The sequence below is a fragment of the Pleurodeles waltl genome, chromosome 10 (assembly GCF_031143425.1).
Source record: "Pleurodeles waltl isolate 20211129_DDA chromosome 10, aPleWal1.hap1.20221129, whole genome shotgun sequence".
Classification (NCBI taxonomy): Eukaryota; Metazoa; Chordata; class Amphibia; order Caudata; family Salamandridae; genus Pleurodeles; species Pleurodeles waltl.
Window position 1 is genome coordinate 345,653,305 of NC_090449.1, and position 25,106 is coordinate 345,678,410.

Consider the following 25,106-nt stretch of genomic DNA (forward strand, 5'->3'; position numbering starts at 1 on the left):
GGGGTTGCCAATTTCCATTTTTGTTGAGCGTTTCATGTTGCAAGTTGTACACCAATCTAGACCGCAATCCTTCTGTTTGCTCCTTCAAGAGCTCCCAAAGGAGCAATATCCCTTTTTTTTGTCTCGACTTTACTATGCTTCCTTGTTTGAGAAGCACACGCAAGAAGTCTTTTAGGAACTCCAGTGCCCCCAAGCAAATCCCAAATCTGTGCCAAGTTGTCATAGTATGGTACCTTTAGATGACTCCTATCGTCTCACCACTGTCTTGCTGCTGTATTCAATTATTTTAGCCTAACTATGTGTAAAGTATTTTGGGGCAGCAAACTGTATAGAACATTTGTTCCATAAATGCCCTCCAACATTTCCTTGAGCATAAGTCCCAATTTAGAGATGCTTGGGTAAGAATTTAATATTCTGCTACATGTTAACTGAAAGGCCCAGCAGTACAATTGAATGCTGGGTAGCCTAGTCCTCATTTAACTAGTTTTCCCTTAATTTCTTCCAAGACAGTTTAGGGCCTTCGGTAATCCAAATAAAAATGACTTATCTTGTTTAGCAGTTTCAATATATTTTTAATCTCAAATGTTAAGGAACTACAGTTGAATAGATGTGTTACTTTCTGGAGAATTGACATCTTGATAGGATTAACTCACCCATATATTGTTAATGGGATATTTTCCCCATCACTTAATAGTCTTCTCTATATCTCTAACTACTATTCTTAGGTTCTTCTTTCACTCTCAATAGGCTCCCTTCTACCTGTAGAGTCAATCTTTCTAACACTCCCTGCTGTTTTATGTGGCAGCTGAGACTGCATATTCATGCTCTTACTACTAATGAGATCTAGATCTGCACTATCGCCCATTAATGCATACTTTGTCTCCTTTCGTGGGGCTACTCATTGTTTCCTTTTCTACTACTCAAAACAAAGAGTTGAGAGATGGACGTTTTACTGGACCTATATTCTGTTCTCCTTTACCGGGCTCTTGAGCTTTGCTCTACTATTATTGTTACTAATAATTGTCCTAGTCACTAGGTTTTGTAAGTGGTTTCAGGATCTGGTATTGGTTACAAAAGTGACTTTTGTTATACTTAAACTAGACATATTATGTCTACTTTGAGCAATTGCCTTTATTTGTGAATGCTCTTCAATATACCCTTCTGTCCCTTCACTGTATTTATTTGGTCTCAGTAAATATTTAGGGGGTCATTCTGACTTCGGCGGTAAAAGGCGCTTACTGCCGGTCAGAAGACCGCCATAACACCGCCACGGTAAACCGCCACGGTCATTCTGACCCGCAACTGGCAAACCGCCAAAAACCCGACATCCACAAAAGTCCGCCACACCAAAGGTCAGCGAAAAAATGGCGATGACCAAACCTCCACCGTCACGCCAACAGAAATACGCCCATACCATTCCGACCCACAAACCCACACGGCGGTCTTTCAAACGCGGTATTCCATTGGCGGTACACACCGCCGCGGTCAAAATACACACACACATAGAAAACTCAGCCACATTGGTCAGTTTGAAATACACACACCTGATACACATACTAACACCACTCCCACACACCCAACACAATATAAAACACACACCCACATCACCCACAAGCCCCTACCACCCGAAATCATTGACGAAGGCTAGAGAGAGAGCACAGAATAGACAATCCCACAACACAGAGGCACACAACACCATCACCCACACAGAATCCACGCACCAAACACCACACACCACCACACGCACCACACTCATCACCACAAACGCCACCCCACACCTCAACCACACCACCCCATGGCACCCCAAAGACACCCCAGGTTCAGTGACGCCGAACTCAGGGTCATGGTGGAGGAAATAGTCCGTGTAGAGCCCCAGCTCTTCGGGGCACAGGTGCAGCACACCACAATTGCCAGGAAGATGGAGCTATGGCAAAGGATAGTGGACAGGGTTAACGCGGTGGGACAGCATCCACGCAATCGGGAGGACATCAGGAAGAGATGGAACGACCTACGGGGGAAGGTGCGTTCCATGGTATCAAGGCACAACATTGCAGTGCAGAAGACTGGCGGCGGACCCCCACCTACTCCCCCAGAATTTACCGCGTGGGAGGAGGAAGTCTTGCACATCCTGCATCCTGAGGGCCTCGCAGGAGTAGGCGGAGGAATGGACTCTGGTAAGGCAAATCTTCACTACTGCTTCCCACCCCCACCCCACCTGCATGCCAAATCATACCCCCACCCTCACCCCCTCCCCCATCACACCAACCCCTAGCAAAAGGCTCACCATCACAACCCACCCATCCCAACACCAAGCCCTGCATGCGACCACAAAGCATGGACACCCATCACCAAAGCATGCCCACTGCACACACACATCACCCCCACAAGCCACCCTCACAAAAGCCCCCACAAGGAAATGCCTGCACATGGGTACACGGACACCCACCCATCACACGAAATGCCACACACAGAAGCAATAACCATACCTTTATACCCCTGCAGGACCCGAACGCCACCACACCGCCACGGAGGGTCCAGAGATGTCCATCCCACCCCCAGAAGAGGCCCACCGCGATGACAGCAGCTCTGTCTCCCTGGAGCCAGACGACCAGCCCGGCCCATCGGGGACCTCTGGACAGTCGGTTCCCCACAGACAGCCACAGGCTACACCAGACCCAACCCCCTCTGGGAACACCAGCACAGCTCCCACCCAGCGGGCCTATGCCTCTGTCTCCAGGACACGTAAATCAGCGGTGTGTCCACCACTACAGGGCATCCAGGTTGACCCACCACCCCAACAACAACAGGGACCTGGGGGCAGTGGTAGTGGGCACACGGTCCAGGGGACAGAGGCCCAGGAACACAGGGGAACTGGGAGGGCTGCTGTGCGACAGGGGGGGACAGGCCTGGGGAACCTACTCTCCAAGAGGCCCTCTCCTCCATCATGGGAGCATACCACCGCTCCCAGGAGACGATGGCGACGGTACTGGCCCGGTTCCAGGAGATCCAGGAACTGCAGGAGGAATGGTACATGGGGTTCAGGGAGGAACTGAGGAACATCGGTTCCGCAATGGGGACCATCGTCGTGGCCCTTACCCAGATCGTCACCACATTGCGGGACCATGTGGCACCCCAAAGGGCCCCTGTCACTAGCCCAGGCCAGGAACAGCCTACCACCTCCGCCGGCGCTAGTGGACAGGAGGCCCCCACACAACGACAGGCCACCAGAACCCCACCTCCTGCAGAAGAAGAACCACCCCGCAAGCGGAACCTGAGATCTCACAAGAAGACAGAGTAGGATTGCAAGACCCCCGCCAGCCTAAGATACCCCCTGATGTCATCCCACTGTCCCACATTGTCACCCTGTCCAACCTTGAACTGCCCCTGCTCCATCCTTCCCCAGGCATATGGACAATGCACCTGTGCGACTGAGAACTGGACTCTGCCATGGACATTACTCCACCCCCACCCATCACCGCTTCCCAATCATGTACCTATATGTAGCACTTAAAATAAATCACTTATTCCACTTAAAAAAACAGGAGTCTGCTTGTATTCTTAACAAATGTATTACACATAACGGTGCAATAATGTCCAGTTATTTTGTGATGACAACATACCAATTTCAATAAGCTTTAGTCCATGGGCAAACAAAGCTGAAGTCAGGCAGTGGGTCATACAGCTCTGAAAAGGGAAGGGAAAGTCACAAATCAGTTAACAGGAACTGGGGGGAAACAAAGACAGTGGAGACGCATGAGGCCTTAAGTAAATGTAAATTGGGGTGGCTGATTTTTACCTGTGTGCTACTGAAAGTATTGTTGTATGACTGTATCCCTGTTGTCCGTGTCGTCCCCGTCGTCTTCCTCCTCTTCACTCTCCCCAGGCTCCACAGCTGCTACAACACCACCATCTGGACCAACCTCCTGCAGAAAAGGCACCTGGCGTCGCAATGCAAGATTGTGAAGCATACAGCAGGCCACGATGATCTGGCACACCTTCTTTGGTGAGTACATGAGGGATCCCCCTGTCATATGCAGGCACCTAAACCTGGCCTTCAGGACCCCGAAGGTCCTTTCTATGATCCTCCTAGATCGCCCATGGGCCTCATTGTACCGTTCCTCTGCCCTGGTCCGGGGATTCCTCACTGGGGTCAGTAGCCACGACAGGTTGGGGTAACCAGAGTCACCAATTAGCCACACACGGTGTCTCTGTAGCTGTTCCATCACATAAGGGATGCTGCTATTTCGCATGACATACGCGTCATGCACTGACCCAGGGAACTTGGCATTTACATGGGACATGTACTGGTCAGCCAAACAGACCACCTGGACATTCATCGAATGATAACTTTTTCTGTTTCTGTACACCTGCTCACTTTCTTTGGGGGGAACCAAAGCCACATGGGTCCCATCAATGGCACCAATGATGTTGGGGATATGTCCAAGTGCATAGAAATCACCCTTCACTGTAGCCAATTCGCCCACCTCAGGGAAAATAATGTAGCTCCGCATGTATTTCATCAGGGCAGACAACACTCTGGACAAAACCTTAGAAAACATAGGCTGAGACATCCCAGATGATATGGCCACTGTTGTCTGAAAAGACCCACTTGCCAAAAAATTGAGTACTGACAGAACCTGCACCAGAGGGGGAATTCCTGTGGGTTGGCGGATGGGGGACATCAGGTCTGGCTCCAGCTGGGCACATAGTTCATGTATAGTTGCTCTGTCAAGCCGGTATGTAAGTATGATATGTCGTTCTTCCATTGTCGACAGGTCCACCTTCGGTCGGTACACGGGAGGATTCATCCTTCTCCTCGCAAGTCCCAGAGGACGGTGCCTAGGAAGGACAACATGGAGCACAGAGTCAAGCAACCCACAGGTTCGTTCACACAGCTTGCACAGTACACGAATCGCTATGCATTGAACGGCTTGTATGAGTGGCAATGCAAGGCCTAGGCCTGTGTGACGCAGTAGAAATCATGCCATGTGGGCCCTTGAAATGGCGGCTGCCTGACCTGTGACGTGTGACAGTGGGCTGTGACGTCACTGCGCTGGCATGGCACACCGTGGCGGTAGGCGGTCGAAGACCGCGGCGCAAAGCAGCATTGGTTAACATTGAACCCTATGGGTCTCAGGAGCCAATGACGATGTGGGCCGGCTGTCGCGGTACGCACCGCCGCGGCCGTGCCCGCCATTTTCTATCTAATTAATCACTCGAGACCTGATCATCCACAGGAGAGGACCTATACTGCAAGTGCTGCTGTGACCTCGGTCTGGGAGATACAATGGCTGCTGCGACTGGGGAAAGGGCCCCTGCCTTCACTGCCGAAGAATTGGAGAAACTTGTTGATGGGGTCCTCCCCCAGTATGCGCTACTCTACGGTCCTCCAGACCAACAGGTTAGTACACAGGGTGCACGTTGAATGGGCTATGCCTGTGTTGAGTGGGGTGTATGTAAGATGGTGGGGAGGGGAGCGAATGAGGAGTGCAACGCACGAAAGATGAGAGCATGTGCCACATGGCAAGGTTGGGGAGGGGGGGCCACTCACATTGACCAGGCAGAAAACTGATGCGATTTCCTTTACCACCCTGTACATGTCACATAGGTCAGCGCCCATCAGAAGATCGACATTTGGCGTGCCATCGCCAAGGATGTCCGGGCCCTGGGGGTCCACAACAGACGGGGCACCCACTGCCGAAAGAGGTGGGAGGACATCCGCCGCGGGACCAGAAAGACCGCCGAGTCTCTGCTGGGGATGGCCTCCCAACGTAGGAGGGGTGCCAGCCGCCAATTGACCCCCCTGATGTCCCGGATTCTGGCGGTGGCCTACCCCGATTTGGATGGGCGCGTGAGGACATCACAGCAGACACAAGGGGGTGAGTATCAGCACATTCTGCTATCTTTGCGCGCAGTGAAGGTGTCTGGGTGGGGGAGGAGGGCTGTGGCTATCTCCAGGCCAGGGCGCATTCTGTAGGCTAGGCCCCTCCGTTAGACACGGCCCTGTGCCCCCGCCCCCCACCTCTGTAGGGTGGCAAGTACAGCTATCCATGGTCCGGCCTCACCCATGTGTGCATTTGTCGTCCATAGACCTGTAGGCCTAGTCACAATAACTGAGTAGTGTACCCCCATTGCGCGGCCTAGTTCAGGGGGCTTCTGTGTCTGTCCTCTCTGACAACGGTGTTGCCAATGCATGCACTCAACCTGTCTTCATTTCTCCCCCCCCCCCATTTTCTTTGTCTTCCTGTTCATGTGTGCATTAGCATCATTAGGCGGAGGAGAAGTGGCATTGGCGCACGAGGGAGCTGCATCTCACATGGCCCCAGAGGGCTATACAACAGACTCCGAGTACACCAGTGAGACGGAGGGCGAGTGGAGCTCCACAACGGGGACCCGTGGAGACGTCAGCGACACCGACACTTCCTCGGAAGGGAGCTCCCTAGCGGTGGCGGCAACATCCGTGCCCACCGCCACAACAGGTACAGCCGCCACCCAGCGCACCAGCCCCGCCCTCCCAGCAGCCCCTCAGCCGTCGCTCCGTGCCCGCTCGCCCAGGAAGGCGGGCATCTCCTTCGCCCCAGGCACCTCAGGCCCTGCCCCAGTTGCCCCAGTTACCCCTGTTGCCCTCAGTGAGGATGTCATTGACCTCCTCAGGACACTCATTGTTGGGCAGTCTACCCTTTTGAATGCCATCCAGGGTGTAGAAAGGGAGGTGCATCGGAGCAATGCATACCTGGAGGGCATTCATTCGGGTCAGGCTGCCCATCAGCGATCGTTCAACGCTCTGGCCTCAGCACTGACGGCAGCCATTGTCCCTGTCTCCAGCCTCCCTCTTCTGACTCCCTCCACCCAGTCCCAGTCTCCTGTTCCTCTGCCTATCCCATCCACACCATCAGACCAGCCTGCACACACCTCTACACCCAAGGGCAGCTCATCCAGACATAAGCACCACAGATCCCACAAGTATTCACCCAAGCAACATCCAGATGCAGACATGCCAACAGTCACTACCACCTCTGTGTCCCCCACCTCCTCATCTCCCTCCCCCCTCCCTGTGACGTCTCCACTCACACCTGCATGCACACCACCATCAGCCAGTACTTCCATCACCAGCACACCCTCCATTACAGTCCGCACAAGTGCAGTCACCACCCCCACTGCCATTTACACGTCCCCTGTGTCCTCTCCCAGTGTGTCTGTCACCCCCTCTTCCAAAGCACACAAACGCAGGCAGCCACCCACCCAACAGCCATTCACCTCACGACAGCCTCCGTCACAAGCACCTGCACCCAAAGACAGCACACTTGACTCACCTACAACCACATCCTCTTCCTCCACTCCCAAACCCACTACACCTACCCGTCCCTGTCCTTCCAAAGTCCTTTTCCTTTCCAACCTTGAGCTCGTTCCAATCACTGACCCACCCCCTCCATCTGGTAAGAGTAAAAAAAGCACCTCAGCCACCACCAGCCCTGCATCTACTGTGACCATAGTGCAGGGCTATTGTAGTCCACCAGATCCTAGGGCAGGAACATCGGCCAGCAGCAAGGGGACAGCCAGCCCCCCCCCCCGGGAAGATGACAAAAAAGAAAAAGGCCCGGCGCGACAAGACTGAGACGGCTGCCACCAAGGACAGTAGCCTTGCCCCGTCACCTGCCACATCATCCAAGGGAGGCAAGGGCCACAGAGCTTCAGCGAAGGAGGGCAAGGGCAGCAGGTGCGGAGAAGTCAGGCAGCAGGCGAGCTGCCCAGGAGGGCCCCACCAGCCCCATTCCGGGTGTGACGGACGACACCCACGGGCCCAGAACTCCATCACAGGAGGGCGCCGCGACCGCAAGTTCGGATGGTGAATGAGCGGGAAGTCTTGCCCAGGTCTGGCTCCCTAGACACACAGGACAAGCACCGCTGAACAGGGCCCCGCCGGTAGGAGCACCGCTGAACAGGGCCCCGCCGGGACAAGAACCGCTGAACGGGCCCCGCCGGGAGGAGCACCGCTGAACGGGCCCCGCCGGGAGGAGCATTGCTGAACAGGGCCCCGCCGGGAGGAGCACCGCTGAACAGGGCCCCGCCGGGAGGAGCACCGCTGAACAGGGCCCCGCCGGGAGGAGCACCGCTGAACAGGGCCCCGCCGGGAGGAGCACCGCTGAACAGGGCCCCGCCGGGACAAGAACCGCTGAATGGGCCCTGCCGGGACAAGAACCGCTGAACAGGGCCCCGCCGGGACAAGAACCGCTGAACGGGCCCCGCCGGGAGGAGCACCGCTGAACAGGGCCCCGCCGGGACAAGAACCGCTGAACAGGGGCCCTTCATCTCAAGCACCGCTCCGCTGGGCCCTTCCTGTCAAGCACCGCTCCGCTGGGCCCTTCATCTCAAGCACCGCTCCGCTGGGCCCTTCATCTCAAGCACCGCTCCGCTGGGCCCTTCATCTCAAGCACCGCTCCGCTGGGCCCTTCCTGTCAAGCACCGCACCGCTGGGCCCTTCCTGTCAAGCACCGCTCCGCTGGGCCCCGCCGTCTCAAGCACCGCTCCGCTGGGCCCCGCCGTCTCAAGCACCGCTCCGCTGGGCCCTTCCTGTCAAGCACCGCTCCGCTGGGCCCTTCCTGTCAAGCACCGCTCAGCTGGGCCCTTCCTGTCAAGCACCGCTCCGCTGGGCCCTTCATCTCAAGCACCGCTCCGCTGGGCCCTTCATCTCAAGCACCGCTCCGCTGGGCCCCGCCGTCTCAAGCACCGCTCCGCTGGGCCCTTCATCTCAAGCACCGCACCGCTGGGCCCTTCCTGTCAAGCACCGCTCCGCTGGGCCCTTCCTGTCAAGCACCGCTCCGCTGGGCCCTTCCTGTCAAGCACCGCTCCGCTGGGCCCCGCCGTCTCAAGCACCGCTCCGCTGGGCCCTTCCTCTCAAGCACCGCACCGCTGGGCCCTTCCTGTCAAGCACCGTACCGCTGGGCCCTTCATCTCAAGCACCGCTCCGCTGGGCCCCGCCATCTCAAGCACCGCTCCGCTGGGCCCCGCCATCTCAAGCACCGCTCCGCTGGGCCCCGCCGTCTCAAGCACCGCTCCGCTGGGCCCTTCCTGTCAAGCACCGCTCCGCTGGGCCCTTCATCTCAAGCACCGCTCCGCTGGGCCCATCATCTCAAGCACCGCTCCGCTGGGCCCCGCCGTCTCAAGCACCGCTCCGCTGGGCCCCGCCGTCTCAAGCACCGCTCCGCTGGGCCCCGCCGTCTCAAGCACCGCTCCGCTGGGCCCTTCCTGTCAAGCACCGCTCCGCTGGGCCCTTCATCTCAAGCACCGCTCCGCTGGGCCCTTCATCTCAAGCACCGCACCGCTGGGCCCTTCATCTCAAGCACCGCACCGCTGGGCCCTTCATCTCAAGCACCGCTGGCCCATTGACAGTGCCGGATCTGTGTCGAGCAGGGCTTCAGGAAGCACTCTGGGCACCATGCCTCCTCCAATAACAGTGGAGTCGGTAATCCATCTGATGGACTGTGGCTTGGCACTTCCCAGGAGGGTCCAGTGGGCAAGCCACCCACTGTAGAGACTTGAGAGACTGTGGCTTTGCACTCCCCAGGATGGTACAGTGGGCAAGCCACCCACTGTAGGGACTTGTGAGACTGTGGCTTTGCACTCCCCAGGATGGGACAGTGGGCATGGAGGCCCCTCGTGGATCTGGCGTCGTGGACTCATGTGGCTGAGGTGCCCCCCCTTCCCTTCCCCCTGAGGTGCCTGTAGTTTTATCATCTGATGCCCCTGCAGTGTTCTCTCCAATGGTATCTGGTCTCCTGTGTGGGCTTTGCCCATGTGTTTGTGCACATTGGCCCACGGACTATGGAACTTTGACGGAATGTGCAGGACTTTTTGCCTATGTATATATTGTTGACTATGTTCATTCCTTATTTTTGTATCTTTTATATGGCATATTTGCCATTCCTTCAATGGAGCTATTTATACATATATTTTATAGATCATTTTAATTGTGTCTTTGCATTATTCCGGGGGGTTTGTGTGGTGTCACTCTGACTTGTTGCTCGGCATTGGGGTGTAGGTGTAGGTATTTGTGGTGGGGGGTGGGTGTATGGCGCATGTGTGTGCCCGTAAGCTTTCCTCCTCCCCCCTCGCCTGTGTCGTAGGTGCAGTACTCACCGTTGTCATCTGCGCCGGCGTTCGTACTCCTGGTAGATGAGCAGGTACACAATAGCTGGTAGGGTGTGTAATTCGGGTTCCATGCTGTCCTCCTTCCTCGTGGAGTGTGTATAGGTGAGCGTTTTCCCGTTCGTAGTCTGTTTCCGCCGTGTTTTTATCGGCGGGGCTCCCGCCCCGGAAAAGGTGGCGGATTGGTGAGTTGTGATAGGGTGGGCGGTACATTGTCTGCCGCCTGCCTGTTGGCGGTGACCGCCGCACTGTTTGTTGGTCCCGCCGTGGCGGTCGGAGTGTTAAAGTGGCGGCCTGTGTTGGCGGTTCCCGCCAGGGTTAGAATTCCATTTTTTGACCGCCTGCCTGTTTGCTGGTTGGCCGCCGCATTATCACCGACCGCCAGGGTCAGAATGTTTGTTACCATCTGGCAGGCAGATTTGGGTGCAGGCTGCACTTTTGTTGCTTTTCGGGTCCTTTTTATACTCTTTCCTCTGTGTAGCTGAGCCAGACTCAAGTTTACCAGCTCCTTTATCAATTTGCTCCTGAGGGAGCCTGTATCTCTCCTGCTATGCTAGTCCAACTTTCTGTTGCCCCAGACTTCAAAGACATGCAGGGAAAATACAGGCTACCATTTGAGAACGCTGTGGTCTCTATGTCTTGGGTGCTTAAACCTATACACCCACCAGTGCTAATTCTGCCGAGCATCCCCTCTTAACCAGATCCTCTGGCTCACTTTGCAATGAAGCTGTTGTGCTGCGTAAGCCTAACGGTATAGAATACTTGTTGCTTCTTCTGCTGATGCTGTGATCCACCTCCTGCTGGGAAAGACCTAGCCTCTCACTACGAGATTGCATCTAATTCATTCCCAGATGTAAGTAGGTTTCACCTACATCAGAGCATCAATGGGGTTTCGGGCAGAACTACCATCCGGAGTGCTAGAAGTCTGCAATTTTTCCCTCCTCCTCGCCAGGTGAGGTATAAAGAAAAGAAGTTAACTTGATATTTAACATTGCATAGTATTATGGAGATGATGGAAAAAGACCGTTGATGGCATTATTGATGGCTTCTGAGAAATTCAGAAGAGATGAACTGTGAAATAAGGATATTTGTAGTAATTAAAAAAAACACATTTGGTACCTCTGAAAAGATGGTCATTCCATGGTTGTGCAGAACCAACTAGAGTAGGAAGTCTTAGTTTCTGCCAGTTGGAGGTAGGAGAACTTACGCAGGAACTAAGCTGATAACATCAAGCTTCTGCTGGTGCACTGACTCACATGCCTGATTACCTAATGACTATACTGGCGTGCATGCTAATTAATATTTCAAGATATGAATCTTTCTGTTGCCAGTGATCTATATATGAATGTACTTATATTCCATTGTAACAAATATTCGATGGACAGGGTTTTTCGTGGAATCCTAATTTAAGAAAAGCTCTTTTATTTTGTGATTTGCACTGAAACCATTTGGCTTAAAAAAATATATATATAATACTTTTCCATGAAGCTTTTCCTGGATTTAAGATGACTGTAAGAACTTGGATTGTTATTCGGAGTGTGTAATTTCCCATGTCAAGAAATAATCACAAAACGTGCCAGGCTGAACCGTCAAAGTCACTAAATTATCTTGAACTTAATCCCCTGGTAGGTACAGCCACAGAGTAGACAGGCTTAACTCAGGGCAATGTGAAAAGTATAAAGAACCACCAAGTAATAACATTAAAAAGGAAAACAATAAAAATGTCAAACCGAATTACAAAAACAGAATATAACTTAATAAACAAAATTTCACCAAAATGACAAAATCCAATAAGGGGAAGAGAAATCATATATAAATTTTTATGTTTTATGTAGAAACTACACCATAAAGCACAATGCACCAATAACAGTCAATGGCTGCTGTAAACCGCGACCTAGGTGCACATATGAGGCAGACTACAATGAAGCGCAGGTCAAAAACACTTATCAGGCTCATCCTGGTCAAACGTATTACCTTATAACTTAGTCCTATAAGGCCCAATTCACCACAGGAGTGCACCTCTGAAGCTGCTCAGGACCTTGTAGAAGGCTCTTACAGACTCACAGAGTGGCAGACAGAAACCAACCGCAGGGTCCAGGGTCCACAGCTCAGCTCGGCAGTTGCAGGAAAGGCTTCTTTTACCTTGGTATATGAAGGTGCAGAGCTTGTCCTTCGGGGCTCATCTTATGTCACCGTCAGTAAGCCCAATCCTCTCCTGATCTCCTGCAGGTCTAGGAAGTGGTAAGAAGTGGGTGCCTGGAGTGGCCACATTTATGCTTGGCACTAGTTAGTGGACAGGAATGCCTCTTTGACATGCTCTAACCAACGTGGAAAAAGTTCTTGGGGCCAACCCTGCCTACTTTGGCCATTTTCAAGATGGTAAAAATATTAGGCAACACACTCAACTTGGGCTGTGAGTGTGTGTGTGTGTGGGGGGGGTCAGCTCTGGTAATCATAGTGTCCTCACACATTTAACACTAAAATCCAGATTGAATCGGCCACAGTAACCTATAAAAAACCCAGTGTTGGAAGTCTAGTAGGACAAAAGCACATAGACAGTGGATATACATGAAATCTCTTGGTATCCTGTTCCCTTCCTTTCAAGCGCATTCTAAGTGTTATCTGTGAATCCAGTAAACTTGTCAAGCAGGATGTGACACAGTGGTGGCAAAAAGGTTGCTCACAGCCCCCATCCTTCTGCTGAGCTCAAAAGGAGTCATCAATGTCCATTCAGATAGACCGGGGAAGCGCGGGGACCGCTGTTTGGTGCTGGTGCTGGAGGAAGGTGCGGGCTCCGAGCCCCTTTAAACATTTTATCGCGCTCCCACCTTGTGGGATGCGCGCGGGACGGGCCCAGGCAAAGCCCGGGCCAAGGGCGGGCCCGTCCTTCGCCCATCATCGACAGGAAGAGGCTCGGCCCCCCCTAACATTCACTTTGTTTCATCTAGAGTTAATTGAATGTGTGTTTTCCAGGAAGCCGTTATAAGGTACTTGTACTTTGTTAGGGGGGGGGTTTGGCCTTCTGGCCCCCTGGCCTAGGATCCTTTGCCCCTCGTGGGGGTGGAACTTCACTATTGCGCTACGTTGTTTTTGTTGCACAAAACTCATGTTGAGGTTTGAAGGTATTGTTGTGGTCCTTTCTCTTTTAGGAGGCGTGTGTGATTGTTCTTTCTTTCCCCCCATTTTGAATAATAGTCTCCAAAAGGGAGATGGCAGGCCGGGCACTTCAGCCCAATCTTCTATTACTAGCTATTTATCCTCCGTAATTGGGGCTATTGAATCTGAACTGAAGCAGGTTGAATCTGAACTGGAGCAGGTTGAAGAAAGGATTAGGGCTGTTCAAAAATCTGCCCAGCAGCCCCCTCTGGAACCTATTGTTCATATAATCACTAATTCAAAGGAGGGGTCACCTCCACTGGCTCCGTTTATCAATATTACACAATCTGCTCACTGTGACATGCCCCTACAAGATTTACCCAAACACTCTGTTCAAAGTGTTAATTCATCCTTGGAATGCTCCCAGGCACTCCCCCCATTGAAGAAGAGGAGTGCGGGTAAAAGGTCCAAGAATATAAAAAAAGACTTCGGACCCTAAAAAGAGAATTCACATTTCACCGGCAATTAGTGCCAATGAATCAGCCGTTTTGGTTTCAACTAACGAACACCCAAAAAACAATGATGCTTTCAGTGACTCCTTTGGTACATTAGACTCCATACTTAAATCCTTTTGTGCTACCCTAGATGATAAACGTATTACTATGATTACTAAAAGACTTCACTATTTTTGTAACAATGCGCTTAGTACTTTTGCCCAGTTATTTAATTCAGGAGTATCAAGTGAAGGAATGGTACCTAGCCGTGATGTGGTAACAAAAGAAAATTCATTACCTATATCGTCATCTCAAGGTTCCGGCACACTCTTGGCCAAATCCCCGGTCATATCTAGCCAAGGTAATGCTGTGAATGAGTTGCCGCAAGTAATCCCTAAAGAAGTTATCTCCCTTGGCTCAAATTTTCCCCTATTAAATAAATCCATTAATCAAGCAGATTTATTGCACTTACCTCCTGATTGTATTCCTTATGTTTTGGTGTTAACAAACGTGCCTCCTTTGGATAGTAACAAAAAAGAAGACACCCAAGCTTTGATTAGGAAGTCTGCTCACTGGCTGAAATCTAAATTCAAATCCAACTATCATCCAAATAATAAGATTCTTATGGCGCGTAGAGTGAAGCAGGTTGGCTACCGAAGAAAAGCGGATGACGGAGACTGTGTTGTAATTAATTTTGCTAACCTGTGTTCAGTTGATTACCTTCTGGCAAATTTAGATTATTCTGACATTTCAGATAATGGGATTCAAATATACTCCCTGTGCCATTTTTATGACCATTCCCTTTTTCCACAATGTTTTAGTGCTGTTCCTAGCAATCATAGTTCAGTCCCAGTTAGGCCATATGGTCAGGTAAATGTTCCTATTAGCAATTGTCCTTTGGCCTTTCATTCTCTTGACGAGAATGACTGACTTACGGTTACCGTAAGCCCGGGCCCTAAAAACTTGCTGAGATTAACGTCCGACGATGATCATGATGATTTTATACAGGAAGAAAGAGAGAACATTTTTGATACCTCCCATTTTAATAATACTGATAAATCAGTGTTATACTTAGGACCAAAGCCCTTATCCTTGATCAGTTGGAACATTGCGGGGCTTCGATCTAAAATAAATAACCCGGATTGTATGAGTTTTATATAGTCTTTTGACATCATTTGTTTACAGGTAACTTGGTCAAAAGATACATTCCTTTTGGATGGGTACACAACTCTTTACCAGCCGGCATTAACTTCTTCAATGGGAAGAGCACGAGGATGTCTTTTAGTCCCTGTATCCCTACGACTACCATTATTGAAGGAGTCTTTAATTTGGTCTTCACCTTATTTTATGATTGTCTTACTATCTATTAGGGGGTGTAAAGGTATTTTGATTTTAAACTTCTATAACAATGTCCCACGTGGCCTTCTTAAAGGAAACCTAGAGGACGTAGTGGACTTTATCGGTTCTTCCATCGAATTAAAAGATGAAGATTTAGTAGTCTTATGGGTCGGTGATTTTAATACTCCCCTATGTTGTCAGGAAAATTTAGAACTGTGTGCTATTCCCATTGAAGGCAGAGAGTCGTCATTCCATTTTATTCATTCACCTGAAGGAGAAGCTCTGAACTCCTTTTTATGTAATTTTGTTTTGGTTCATGTTAGAGAGAAAGTGGCACTAGATTCTTTAAATGTTCCAACGTTCACAGGGAATACGAAGGGGAGTACTATTGATTTTATTCTTATTGGCTCCCCTGATTATCATTTAATCAGTGATTTTAAGATAATCCCTCACTGTGCTAGTGACCACAATCCCTTATGTATTAATAATTGATCGGGTCTCTAGGATTAAGGGATTGAGAAGAAACACCACTTTTCATACAAATTCTGGCCTACGTCTGAAATGGGACAAAATAAACCCAATGACTTTCAATCAAAAAATTATAAGATCTAGGTTTGACTCCATTAATATTTGTTTATCCCAGCAGTCTGACCATGATCATATAGTGCAAGAATTTGAATTTTTAAGTAATGCTATTTTGCATGCCCTTGTGGTGGACAGGCCTACTATGGGTTTGCCCGCCCATAGATGGTTTGATTCCGCGTGTTCAACTGCTCACAAAAAATTAAAAGATGCCCTTAAAACAGTTTGTCCTTCCCGTTATTTAATTAAATTAGCTAGGGCTGAGTATAAGGCCACCTTGGAAAAAAGGAAATCAGAAATAAGTTCTAAGGTGTGGGAAGAGTTACAGGCTGCGTCCGATCTGAAGGATAATTCAACATTTTGGAAGGTGGTAAATCATTCATATTTCTCGGACAGTAACATTAATGTTGATGATTGTCTTATTGCAGAAGAGGTATGGTTGAATCATTTCAGGAAAGTATTTGATTTAGATAATGATTTTCTGACTAAGGAGGATAATATTACCAACCGGACCAACTCAGACCCTGATACAAATGCCCTAGATATTACATTTGATCTACATGAGATCCTTGGAGCCATTAATCGTTCAAGACAAGGGAAGGCTCCTGGCCCTGACGGTGTTCCCGTTGATATCTTTAAATCTTTGCCTAACCTTTGGGGTCCCCTAGTTACAAATGTCTTAAGAAGCGCTGTTAAAAGTAATATACCCTCTTCTTGGAAACTGCCAATTATTATTCCTATATTCAAAAAGGGCAATAGACAAGACCCTTCTTGTTACAGACCAATATCTTTGATTGATTCTACGGCCAAGATTCTGGGCAGTGTGATTTTGTCTCGCCTGGAGGATTGGGTGCTAAAGGCACAGATCTTATCTCCAATTCAATTTGGTTTTAGACCCGGTTTGGGTACAGTTGAGCAAGTATTAAACTTGCATCTCATTCTTAGTAAATAGGTAACTGCCAAAAGGGAGTCAATTCATATGGTCTTTATTGATTTATCCAGCGCACTTGACTTGGTAAATAGGGAGAAGCTGTGGCAAATCATGGAAACCCTGGAGTGCGATGAGACCCTATTGGAACTTATAAAGCGTCTCCATATAGATTTAAAGGTTTCAGTTCAGTTTGGCCCATCGGGACAGAGAACCGCCCCCATTTCCTCATCTAGGGGAGTAAGACAGGGATGTATTCTAACCCCTTTTCTTTTTCTGATATACATAAATGGGCTTTATGACTTTTTGATAAAAAACTGGAAAGATGTACCAAAGATGGGCCAGAGATTGCTCCCAGTTCTATTAAATGCAGACAATGCTGTACTTATTGCTCGCACTGCAAATGGTTTACAAGGCCTGTTGGACCTCTTTTTGAACTTCATGCTGGACCTTGATCTGAAAGTTAATTATTCTAAGACATTTGTTAAGACATGTGGCCCCCGAAATACAAAATCTAAACAATTTACTATGGGGGGCAATATCATTAATAAGGTGAGGAATTTTTGTTACTTAGGTATGCATATAACTTCTTCCATGCTTTGGAAGACTCACCTTAAATTTAAGACCCAACAAATGGCAAGGAACATTGAAGCGATTTTTTGTTTTACTCGTAAACTTGGTCATAGACCGTCTTCTCAGATCATGATGTTATATAATTCCAAGTGTGCCTGGGGTCACATCAAAGTACCCACTTTCCAACGTATTGAGAATAAATGTATGCGCAGATTACTGATGGTACCCAAGTGTATAGCAAACATCATTAGCCACGAGGAGGTGGGCCAATGCTTTTTAGAGGACAAAGTCTCTATTGCCCCCCTTTTGTGGTGGATTAGATGTTCGACAAATCCAGCGGCAAGTCTTGTGCAGGAATGTATTACTGAGTGCATACAGTTGGCCAATTCGAACAGGATTCCCTGGCTCTTGTATTTGCGATCATCCTTTGACAAGCTGGGGCTTAGGTACATGTTTGAAGACCCACAACTGCTAACCACAACTGTAAGGTCTCTGCTGAAATCATGTCACTCTGAGCATACTTTAGACATAAGACTTCATAGTTGTTTCAAACTGAAATCTTTAGATTCTTATACTCAGATTGTTACGGCCTCACATATAGAATCCTATTTGACTTGGTTTTCATGTCCAAAAATATATTCTCTTTTAACTCTATTTAGACTGAATTTGATTCATTTTAAGGTGGCCTTTCCCAATCAGTGTATCTGGCAAAAAGACTTACCACCTTGCCCCTGGGATGCCAGTTCAAAGCAGAGTACTTCCCAGTTTTTTCTTTTTTGTTCCCTTTATGCTACCCCTAGAAAAGTTTTTATCTTATCTATTTTACGTACATTAAGACCGTTCCATTATAAGGAAGCCTTGATATATTTTCAGAAATTATCAAATGTCAAAATCTGTTTTCAGGTATTAAACGTTATTAGATCATCTATTGCTATTAGGAACCGGTATTAATATTTTGTAATTTATTAATCTATTTATGCTATTTTTTTAAATCTGCTTTGTTTAAGATTTTATACTTCATATGTGGTTTAGGATAGTCATTTTTTATATGGAGTAAGGATTTCTATTATATTTTAGGGTATTCAAAAAAAATGTATATTATTTTTTATGATACCAGTAAACTTTTTGATAAGAAGTATTGGAATAGCTGTGAAAGAGGAATTTGGAATAGACTATTTTGTAATCTATGTACGATATGATCTTTTGAGCTGTGTTTTAATTTTTTCTTTATTTTGTTGCCTACTCACTTGGATATGTCATTTTAACTGTACTTTTATGGCAAGTGCCGAATAAAGATCTTTGACTGACATTCAGATAGACCTGTCAATCACAGTGACCTATTATGTAGTTCCAGAGAGGAATCACACCTTTCTCATATTTATTCAAATGCTAATTATTGGCTATGGGAAGATGGGGAGCAAATGCAAATTTGCCTATAGGAACTTCAGGCTGGAAAAGGTACCTTTCTAAAATGTATTTTTCTTTAATATATACCAAAAATCTGACTTCATCAGTGAAGTTGATTTTTAACAATTATTAAAATTAGTTTTTTAGTTGATTTTCTATTCCCCATTCCCGGGATACAGTTTTAAGATTTTAATCTGTACCCTGATATTCTACAAAGGACAGCTAAGTCTGCCACAGTAAAAATAGTATTTGGTCTAGTCGTCTCTGTAAGGACATGTTAACATTAAATTTCTACATGTCTTACTTTTAAATACCATGCACACTGCCTTGTGGCTACAGGGTTGACGTATTATATTGAAAAAATAAGGAGTTGACCTGCCAAAAGGGTTTATTTTGACAGGGTGAATTACAAAACAGGGTAAGCCTGAAGCCATTTATGCACTGTCACTCTATTGGAAAGCACAATAGGTGATGTGGTCCACTGGCAGCATTTAAATTCCTGGCTCTGGGTACACTATGTACTATTTACTAGGGACTTACATGTAAGTTAAATATGCCAATTAGGAATATGCCATTTCAGCCATTTTATTGGGGGAGTACAGGCACATTACTACTCGATAGCAAGGGTAAAGTGTGCAGAGTTTCAAAGCCAGCAAAAATATAGTGTCCTACCACATAGTTTCCTATAAATCAAGGAATTTGTAAAGCACACTACTCACCCATGAGGGTCTCAAGGCGCTGGGTGGGGGGGTGCTGCTAATGCTCGAACAGCCAGGTCTTGAGAAGTCTCCTGAATGTAAGGAGGTCCTTGGTCTGATGCAGGTGGGTGGGAAGAGTGTTCCACATCTTGGCGGCGAGGTGCAAGAATGATCCGCTGCTAGTTGTAGTTCTGCGGATGCGTGGGACGGTTGCGAGGGTGAGGTCGGCGGAGCAGAGCTGTCGGGTCGGAGTGTAGAAGGAGAGCCGTCGGTTGAGGTATTCTTGTCCGGTGTTGTGCAGTGCTTTGTGAGAGTAGGTGAGGAGTTTGAAGGTGATTCTCTTGTTGACGGGAAGCCAGTGCAGGTCTCTCATGTGGCCTATGATGTGGCAGTGGCGGGGGATTTCCAGGATGAGGCGTGCGGAGGCGTTCTGGATACGTTGCAGCCTTTTCTGGAGTTTGGCCATGGTTCTTGCCTGGAGGGCATTGCCGTAGTCCAGTTTGCTGCTTACGAGGGCTTGGGTGACTGTGCTTCTGGTTTCCGTGGGGATCCATTTGTAGATCTTTCAGAGCATGTGGAGGGTGTTGAAGCAGGAGCAGGAGATGGTGTTGACTTGCTGGGTCATGGATAGTGAGGAGTCCGGGATGAATCCTAGGTCGCGTGCATGGTCGGTGGGAGTCAGAGCGGATCCGAGACTGGCTGGCCACCAGGAATCACCCCATGCGGAAGAGGTGGAGCCGAAGATGAGGACCTCAGTCTTGTCGGAATTGAGTTTGAGGCAGCTGTTCTTCTTCCAGTCGGCGATGGCCTTCATTCCTTTGTGGACGTTGGTCTTGGCGGAGTCCTTGGTGAGGGAGAGATCAGCTGGGTGTCGCCGGCGTATGAGATGATGTTGAGGTTGTGAGATCGGGTGATGTTAGCGAGCGGAGCCATGTAGATGTTGAAGAGGGTCGGGCTGAGGGACGAACCCTGGGGTACGCCCACTGATGATTTTGGTGTCTTCAGAGTGGAATATCCTACAATTACATAGCTTATTATTAATTGGCTAAGATTTCAAATTTCTTTCCACCATTTGTTCTGCTTCTTTGGACTCATTTAAAGTTAATTCAGATAAAAGGTTAAACTTTTTCCAATTAAAAGACAGATAGATTTCTTCCCTGGTTTCAATTCTTCCAACATCGACAACATTAAGCTTTAACATAAGTAGATTTAATGGCAATAGGTTTAGGTTCTCTGTCAGTAACAAAAAGGATCCCATCACTGTGATTAAAGCAATGCAAAGGTTGTTCTTTCAGTTGACAGCTTACTAACTATGCCCATTTTTTTTTGTTTTTACAATTGTACCACAAGAGGTTATTAACATTAGGGTCTACATTTCTATCATAGAGAGAAAAATGCCCATTTTATCTTTATATGTATTAATGCACTCCTTTTTTGGAATAAACTGCAACTACTTGGGATGTTAGCATATCAAAAGAAATAATCCAAGACGATGTTGTCAGTATCCTCGTGATTAATTGATGACAAAATGAAATTCTGAGAAATAATACTTGACAACCTAGCCATATTAGTAAATGCTTCTTCGAGTTCCCTTGATATATAATCAAGAAGTCTCTAGCTAAAGGATAATTTAAATTGATTCCCTTGATATTTTTCTACATTCTTCTTGCTTTTACTGGCCCTTACATCTATACAATCTTTGCATCAGAGCTCCATTTTGGGCAGGGAGCTCATCTACCCAGTGAATCATGTATGGGTTTCTTCTCTCAAATCTAAATGGAAACCACCATTAATCAAGCTTCCTCCCAAACTTTAACTTCTGACAAAGAGCAAATGTAAAAATCACAGAATTGAGATGCTCTGGCTAACTGCTGCCTGAGTGGAACAACCAGTCATGTAGAATGTGCTTTTCTTGTGAATCACTGTAAAGGACAACTATTACCCAGTTTGCCAGAGGCAATTAACTCCAGATTTATCAAGAACCCTGGTCTTCGAACCTGTGCCAACACCTTGTCCTCTCTTTTCCCCTACAACCAAACATAAAAAGGGGTCAAGTAGTGGCTACGTGATTTCCTATCAATGCCAAAAAAGAGCCTGACTCTTGACACAATCATTTATAGCTATCCAGTTTTCGTATAAAACTACACTGTCAATTAAACTGCCTCTAAATATGTAAGACTACCCATTTATTTCTGTTCTGTTTATTGCGGATTGGCACAGATGCTGTTCTGAAAAAGAAAACAGTTAACTTTATTAAGAAAGGGCCTGCTAGATAAATGCATGCACCAATAGTTACAGCTACAGGCTCATTCAAATGGTCGGTTCCCAAAAGGAGCTAAGATCAAAGTACATGCAAGTACAAATTTCTCTTTTGCACTTGGAGTATTGTAAACTACTTTCTTTGTGGATATAAAAGAAGTGATGCATAAGATTGTCAGAAGGCCTATATTTTATTAATGTTGCTAGCATTTTTATGCCAAAATCCAGAAAAAAATCTGGAAATCTTCAACAAAAGTCATTAATTTCCGGCCTCTGAAATTTAAACTTTAAGAAGAAGATATAAGAACAAATCAATAAAACGTTGGGTGGCTTAAAATAGAAGAAGGGAGGGATATGGAGGGGGTTACTAGACAGGCTGATGAAATCTAACGAGATGGCTGGGCCATATGATAATGTAGGCAAAAACATATCAGAGTGGGAAAGGCAGGGTGTAGCATTTGTACTTTGAAGATGTGGAAAAGGTTTGTGTGGTCTGTAAGTGTGTCTTTAAAACATTTTTGTCACATGGGTGGATGGTAAGAGGCTGGCAGCAGCTAATATGTTGGTTTTTTAAGGTATGAAGGTTATTGGGGCTACAGGCAGTGAAGTATGGAACGTATTGGTTCAGAATTGGGGCAGATAGATCAGTTTTTCCTCAAGAAGATATGAGACAGATAAGGATGTGGAAGCCTGATTCTGGTAAGTGTTATATTAATCAATTTAGGGAATTGAGGTAAGCGTAAAGGTTAATTAGGCATTTGTATATTTCTTGTAAGACGTGTTTGGGGCCCCAGGACAGAAAATACATTAATTTGGTTTGCAGGGCGCTTGTATATGAAATGGGGCGGGGGTCAAAAAGCCCAATTCCTGTCTTTTTTTGAAGATCCCTTTGACTTCACAGCAGACAGAATATGGACTTTTGGCAGGGACACAGTGGCATGCCTTGGGGACAACTTTTGCCCTCTTCAGCATATCTGTTTGTAGACACAGACCGTGCTGATATATTGATCATATAATATGAGCAAAAAGATTTTGTGTACCTCTCAGGGTTAGCACACTTTAAAATGATGAATGTGGATTTGCCAAGCTAAAAGCAGTGATGGTCTTGCGCATACATTGTTTGGATCAGGTTTGTACCAAGAAGGCTATGGAGGAGGCACTGAAACATGACATAGCCTGGTGCTAGTTGAATAGGGAGAGGAGGATTGTTTGTAAGTAACACACATTAGGTGTGTTGGTGCAGTGAAACACTGTCAAGAAATTTGCGTTTTTTCACCCTGATTAGGTGCATTTGTCTTTTTTGTTGCTAACAAGCACCATCTCTTAGCTGTGAGGAAAACGAGAGGCGAAAATCTTAGGTGTGGATTTGTGATGGCACTATAGATGTTTGGAAACTCATGGTGGGGCCAGAAAACACCTTTGTCACATTTGCCTGGTGAGCATGCGCTGGGTAGCCACGGTGCGGGTCTAGTTGATTCAGTGAGCAATTGGTGGGTGAAGGAAAGTGGGGTAGTTTAGAAGGCACTGGGGTCAAAGAGTAAAGGTTATATAAAATTTGTGTGGACTTTGGGGAAGGAGGCATGTCATGATGAGCAAATTAGGATGACTGATGTTACGAATAGTGCAATGGGGAGAATGTTTGGACATTGGGGAGTTTTGGGGATGGGTGCTGTGAAGTTTATGAACTGTACTAGTGAGGTGGAGTTTTGTTGTTTGCATTTGTCCATAATTTGGGGTCAGGGTCGGATTGGGAAGGCTTTTTCTATTTCAAGGGACTGTGGTCAAATGTCCCTCCCAAATGCCAAAGTGGGGGAACAGCAAATACGGCCTTGGAGGGATTTAGGAGGTGCAGGTTACCAGGGAGCAAGGGTTTGGAGGGTGCTGGGTATCAATGTGATATAAGAGTCACAGGGGCTTATGGTGCATGGGGTATAGTTATTTGAGGGTTTACAGGGTAGTTTAGTCTGAGTATCATGAGGGGTGTTGGATGTCGTTGCCGGAGTATTCAAGGTACCGACTTTGTTACAGGATGGTGGAGGATTGCACGGATCAAAGTACTACAGAAAACATACAACAGCTGGATAACCACTTCCGCTTTGGGCAAGGATTGTCATTTTTTTTAAAGCAAATTAATTAATTTTAACTTTTTCCCTCTTAATACTTATTTTGGAAATTAACGTCCTCCTTCCCTTCTTCCCCCGATATATTTGTCTAAATTTCCCTCTCAAAACTCTTTAGAGTACAAGGTGGGGCACGTGTATTTGCTCCTTGGCTTGCCCTAAATTTGGGATGCATTACCAGGTAACTGCACAGAAGCAAACTAATAATATATAGTACCACGTCCAAAAGCTTTTGAGTTTCCACATGAATCGACTTTACACTTAAAAATAAGGATCAGTGCAGAATGCAAGGGGTCTCGCAGATGAGGCTGTTTCTGTACTACAAATTATTCTCGCGGCCAGGGAGTGTGCAACAAATTAGCCAAAATACCTCCTTCTCTACAGATCGTACCAGAAGGGTCACTGGAGATTCTGTTATCCATTCTCTCAACTGCCCACGTATAGGGTAATTAGATGGCTCCATGTCACCGCTTTTCCATTTTTGGACTCTGCTTTTACATATCAATATTATCAGGCGTGTTGGTCCAATTATCGCAATTAAAATTAACCAGGACTACAACTCCCAGAATGCATTCGTGTAAAAGTAAAGCCCATGAATGTAACAGTAGTGCCCCCGCCACATGGAACTATCTGGTCACCCTAGTCATTTGGTGTCCACAACACCTAAGGGTTTGTGCGAAGCCAGTGCAAGCAACCGACGGATATGAACACCAGTTAATAGAGTTACTCGTCTTGGACTTCCGGGGCGATAGCGGCGCTCCTTGTACTCACCGCCCAAGGAAAGGAAAACAGCCGTCGCCCAGCTAGGAAGAGACGCTGGAAGGAAGCAATCAGCTGTTGCTGCTCCATAATCACACCGCCCGGGAAAATGTTTTCAAAGAGAAGTCCACAACCGACTCAGAGCTCGTCACCTTGTGTTCCTGGCGTTCGTTTTTTTGTCTCCTCCGGATTTAGACAGGAGGCGCGTAATTGACATTGTGGGTTTCAGCTCCCCGTGTTTGCTACGTGCCGTACCCGGAAGTAAATACTCGGCACGGCGTGATTCATTTCAATGCATGTACATGTTCTTTTTTAACATTGCTTGTTAGGGATGACAGACCAGTCCGAAAAGTTATCAGATAAATACTCTGCCATCCCTTAAATTAGGCGGCAAGAGAGGGAATCCGAAAGTATGCGGGCGTCTGACATACAACTTAAACGTTTTTGGCTGAAAGGACAAATTTGATGGTTATATCTGCTGTGGTTTATTTAATTGGTCAGAAACAAGCTGCAAGTTGACAACAACATCGTGACACGTTGACTCCTTCGCTGCTAGGCCCCAAAAATCCACCCCCAGCCATTTTTAGGCTGTTTGGAGTAGTTAACTCGTAGGGTTCTATAACTATTTTCTAGTTAAATAAAACGTTTTAGAAAGGTCTCCAGAGAAAAGTGTCATTTTTTTCCTTAACATTGTCATCCAGAAAGG

The 25,106-nt window shown here is 47.4% G+C and overlaps 1 protein-coding gene across 2 annotated transcripts in view; it reads right to left on the bottom strand.

The window, feature by feature from the left end:
- EEF2KMT (eukaryotic elongation factor 2 lysine methyltransferase) overlaps positions 1–24,644 on the bottom strand; it is a 181,357-nt gene extending 156,713 nt beyond the window's left edge. For both annotated transcript variants that reach the window (XM_069210581.1, XM_069210580.1), the window contains exon 1: positions 24,413–24,644. In XM_069210581.1, the coding sequence (XP_069066682.1) occupies positions 24,413–24,490 (78 nt within the window). In that variant the 5' untranslated portion in view covers positions 24,491–24,644. The remainder of the gene's footprint in view (positions 1–24,412) is intronic.
- Between the last annotated feature and the right edge of the window lie 462 nt (positions 24,645–25,106).